Source organism: Helianthus annuus, chromosome 11 (assembly GCF_002127325.2).
Source record: "Helianthus annuus cultivar XRQ/B chromosome 11, HanXRQr2.0-SUNRISE, whole genome shotgun sequence".
Lineage (NCBI taxonomy): Eukaryota > Viridiplantae > Streptophyta > Magnoliopsida > Asterales > Asteraceae > Helianthus > Helianthus annuus.
The window spans coordinates 83,784,838-83,788,870 of NC_035443.2; the positions used below are offsets into that span (position 1 = coordinate 83,784,838).

The 4,033-nt window shown below is 39.2% G+C and overlaps 1 protein-coding gene across 1 annotated transcript; it reads right to left on the reverse strand.

Moving 5' to 3' along the window:
• Positions 1-367: 367 nt before the first annotated feature.
• LOC110889569 (probable protein phosphatase 2C 23) lies at positions 368-3,331 on the reverse strand. The gene is made up of 4 exons (XM_022137125.2): positions 1,368-3,331; positions 1,159-1,272; positions 800-1,064; positions 368-714 (listed from the first exon to the last, which is right to left on the reverse strand). Exons 1-4 carry the CDS (start codon positions 2,979-2,981, stop codon positions 599-601), a joined length of 2,109 nt encoding a protein of 702 aa, XP_021992817.1. The 5' UTR covers positions 2,982-3,331; the 3' UTR covers positions 368-598.
• Positions 3,332-4,033: the final 702 nt, after the last annotated feature.

Here is a 4,033-nt window from a genome sequence, read left to right on the forward strand (position 1 = left end):
ACTTCCAACGTGCGGTTTCACAAACTTGGATACTTCCAACATGCGGTTCATAAACTCGGACAAATTCCAACATGCGTCTATTTTTTTAAACATGTGGAATTTTGTTTTTTTCATGTACATGCGAATTTACCTCCCATCCAAAAAACCGCATGTTGTATACCCAGAATCCGCATGTTATAAATTCACAACGTACACAACGTACGTTAACCCTAATTGTACAATACACTATACGTGTGTGTGTATGTGTGTGTGTATATATATATAGATATATTTGCCATTTATCTAGTGTAGGTCAAAAACTAACAAGCTATGTTAATGAGCTTCTTTTGAACAAGTTTATGTGTTAAATGTGCTCTTTAGACCCAAACACTTGAAATGTTTGACCTTTTTATTAAAAAGTCAAAATTAATATTTCAGATCTTTGACTTTCCTTCTGATAGGAATTGTTATATAAAACATTTGTATTAATCAACATGGGAAAGTTTTTATACACACTTATAACTAAGGTTGGTTATATGTATCTAATATAAAAAAGAAAAAAAATCAAAAAATCCGAGCACCCGATCGGAGTTTTCCGCGATATACATGTGTCGTTTACTTACACGCTCGATCTCCATATCCTTCCTTCGAGTGAAATGACGATAACCGAAACGTCATCATGGTAACGCCTTCGGTCCCCTTGTGGTATCTCTAGCAACTCGTGAAAATCCATATCTACAAAAGAAAAAAACGAGTCGGGTCATTACATCATTGTAGATAATTTTAGATTTTGCACATTTTTAACGGTTTTGATTAATACCAGCTTTCTTGGCGGCCCGAAACAGTACTTCCTCGACTAAATGTTGAGCGGGGTCCCCTTCGGGTGACCATTGAATGAAGAGTTCAACTTCTGAAACCGCTTCCTCGTTTGTGAAGTATTGGTATAACCCGTCCGAGGATAATATCAAGAACTGGTCTCTCGGGCCGAGTTTGTGATGGTGAAGATATGGGTTACAATTTATGTACGACGAAGTTCCTACGTAGTCGATTCGAAACATTTCTAGTAATGCATTGTTCCATTTGGGCTGCAAATATATAAAAAAAACACGATTATTAGTAATATAGTTACATTTTAGTGAAACGGGTCGGGTTCAAAACTGGCTATGATCTATTAGTTACCTTCTTAAGGAAACCAGCACCAAAAGCGCGAGTGACCTTTAGCGAGCCTTTAACGCGATCGTTCACAACCGCACAAGAATCATCCACGTGTTCGGTTTTTATTCTTTGAACTTCCTACAAAAGAAACCCGAAATAATATATGAATTATGAGAACATAACGTTTTTTAAGGTTATAAGAATGATGAATTACGAATGATGTGTTCTTTTACCTCGGCGACTGAGGTACTATGATCAACGCTAAGCTGACACGCGGTTAGGCTGGGATTTATCGCACCATTATCAGCACTCGAATCCTCAAGATCGTATAAAGTCTCTTCGTTTATCCGTTCGAGATCTTGCCTAAAGAGATCAGGCTCGGGTTTTTGAGCTAAAACTGCGCGACTATCACCAACATTCATCACGTAAACATCTTCTCCTTTCATCAACATAACAAGAACACACGAACCCATTAAAGCTAGTTCGGGATTTTCGTCGAGCATCTGGTCTGCGATATCCAAAAACGAGTCCTCGGTTTTCTTTAATCCTCGCGATAATGCTTTCAAAACCTCCGAATGGTTCGAATCGGGCCCGTTTGAGTTCGAATATTCTTTTAATCTCCGATCCAATTCTAACCTTTCGCGATCGAATTCACACTTCCACCATCGCTGATTCTCCGAAACCCGATTCCTACCCTTGGAATTCTTGCTCCTCTTCCTCCGCGAGCCCTTTAAGTCCTCTGTCCCCGACGGGTAACTTTCTTGCAAATCGACAGAGTTTGGGCTTGAAAATCGATTTGTTTCACGTTGATCATCTACATGAGAATCCAAACTATCCAAAGACTGCACCGAAGAACTCGAATTCGACGAGTTAAGTTTAGTATTATCCTCATCATCCCATAACAATCCTTTGAGCTCCTTATAAACCGATTGATACAAATTCGACAACAAGAAATCGGGTGCATCCGGACCGTTAAATCCATCATAAATCCCGACGAAAACCCACCCGAGTTTTTCGGATACTACCACTTGAACCCGATCTTCCCCTGCTTTCCCTTGAGCCCATTGAAGATTCTGACTATGATTAAAACACTCATCATCATCTAAAAAACTACTTTCACTGCTCAAATTCGCACTACTAATCGTTAACTCATTCGTTTTCTCCGAATTCCCACCAGTCCAATCGTGTTGTTTCAATGAAACAACACTCTTAGCAACCGGTGCAACAACCGAGTTCTGGTTCTGTCCAACGGAAACAAAAGTCCTCGAAATGGCCCGTTGGATAAGCCGAATCAACGACTGTTTTCTCAACCTTTGTTTTAACCCAAACCCCCCTTGCGAATAACTTCGCTGAAACTCCTGTTCCTGACTACCCTTTTCCAGGGAGCCTGAGAGGGTAGTCAGGAACAGTGGGCCTGATTGAAACCCGCGTTCAATTGGGCCCGATAGAAACCCTCGTTCAACCGGGCCCGAGAACTGAACATGACCCGATAACGGGTCAGAGTTAACACAGTTCCTGGGCAGCGGTTGAAGAGGGATTGAAGCAAAAGACGTCGAGCTTTCAAAAGCCGATGCTTTGTTATCAATCGCGTTATACGAGTATATGTCAGTTGAGAGGGGGGTGGCGGTGTTGGCGGAGACGGCGGCGCCGGAGATTGACCGGAAAGTTGTTTCTTCGGCCGAATGAACTTTCGATGAAGAAATACAAGTCGGGTCGGGTCTAATGTAGCAAAAAGAGTGACCCAGATCATCTAACGGGTCGGATATGATAACCGAAGTGTCTTTTCGCCGGTGAACGACGTCGTTTCCGGTGAAACATATCGTAAGCTTCCCTACACCATTTCCCATCGAAAGTTGATAAAATTTTCAGAAAAATGACGATATTTTTTTTAAAATTCAAGCTTTATGGAACTAAATCATCAAACCCTTTTAACGAACTGGATTAATTTTGCGGAATTTGTATGCTATTTAGCATGAACTGATGAGAGAGAAACAGAGAGAAAATTCAGAATATTTTATAAAAATTACAGAGAATTGATGAATTTTTTTTGAAATTGGAGGTTTATAGAACTAAATCATGAAACCCTTTTAACGAATAGAAATAATTTTGCGGAATTTGTGTGATATGTAGCAGGAATTTGATGAGAGAGAAACAGAGAGGACGGAGGAGTTGACTTTTGTGGGCGGAGATGTTTGAAATGATTAAAAAAACAAGGTTTTTAAGGCGTGTTTTTCTATAATAAATATTATTATTAAATTATTAAATTTTCTGTTTTTTCTCTAACGCCATTCTCATTCACTGCTGTTTGAAAAGGGGAAAGTTGACTTTTATATTTTATGAAATAATATTAAAAAGATGGTTGACAATTGGAAAGTGGAGTTAAAGTTTGGAATCAAGATTAGAGAACCACTTGAATAGAGAGGCGCGTGTGAGTCACTCTCTGTTGAAAAGTCAAATTTTGTTGATGAGATATTGTTGGCTGTAGCAACTCTCATATGACCTATAGTTTTTAATGGTTGGTTGTGTTAATGTTTGATGAGATATTGTTGGCTGTAGCAAATCTCATATGACCTATAGTTTTTAATGGTTGGTTGTGTTAATTGTTGGCTGTAGCAACTCTCATATGACCCTATAGTTTTAAATGGTTGGTTGTGTTAATATAATAGAAATAGATATTTTCAACTTTACTTGCCCACACTTTGCTTGTTTGCTTATTTTTTAAATTAAACTAGGAATGCGACCCGTCGCAATCAGTGGCGGAGCCACACTTTGAACAACGGTGTCGTCCGACACCATTGAATTTTGTGTAGCAAATACAACGTATAATAGGAAAAATTCGAACGACACCATTGTTTTTTTACGAGCGACACCGTTGTCTTTTTACAAACGACACCATTGT

Coding starts and splice junctions, on each gene's coding strand:
- LOC110889569 (XM_022137125.2), bottom strand. CDS start 2,981: ATGGGAAATGGTGTAGGGAAGCTTACGATATGTTTCACCGGAAACGAC. Junction 1,273..1,367: donor ATAGTACCTCAGTCGCCGAG/GTAAAAGAACAC, acceptor TTTCTTTTGTAG/GAAGTTCAAAGAATAAAAAC. Junction 715..799: donor TCGGGCCGCCAAGAAAGCTG/GTATTAATCAAA, acceptor TTTCTTTTGTAG/ATATGGATTTTCACGAGTTG.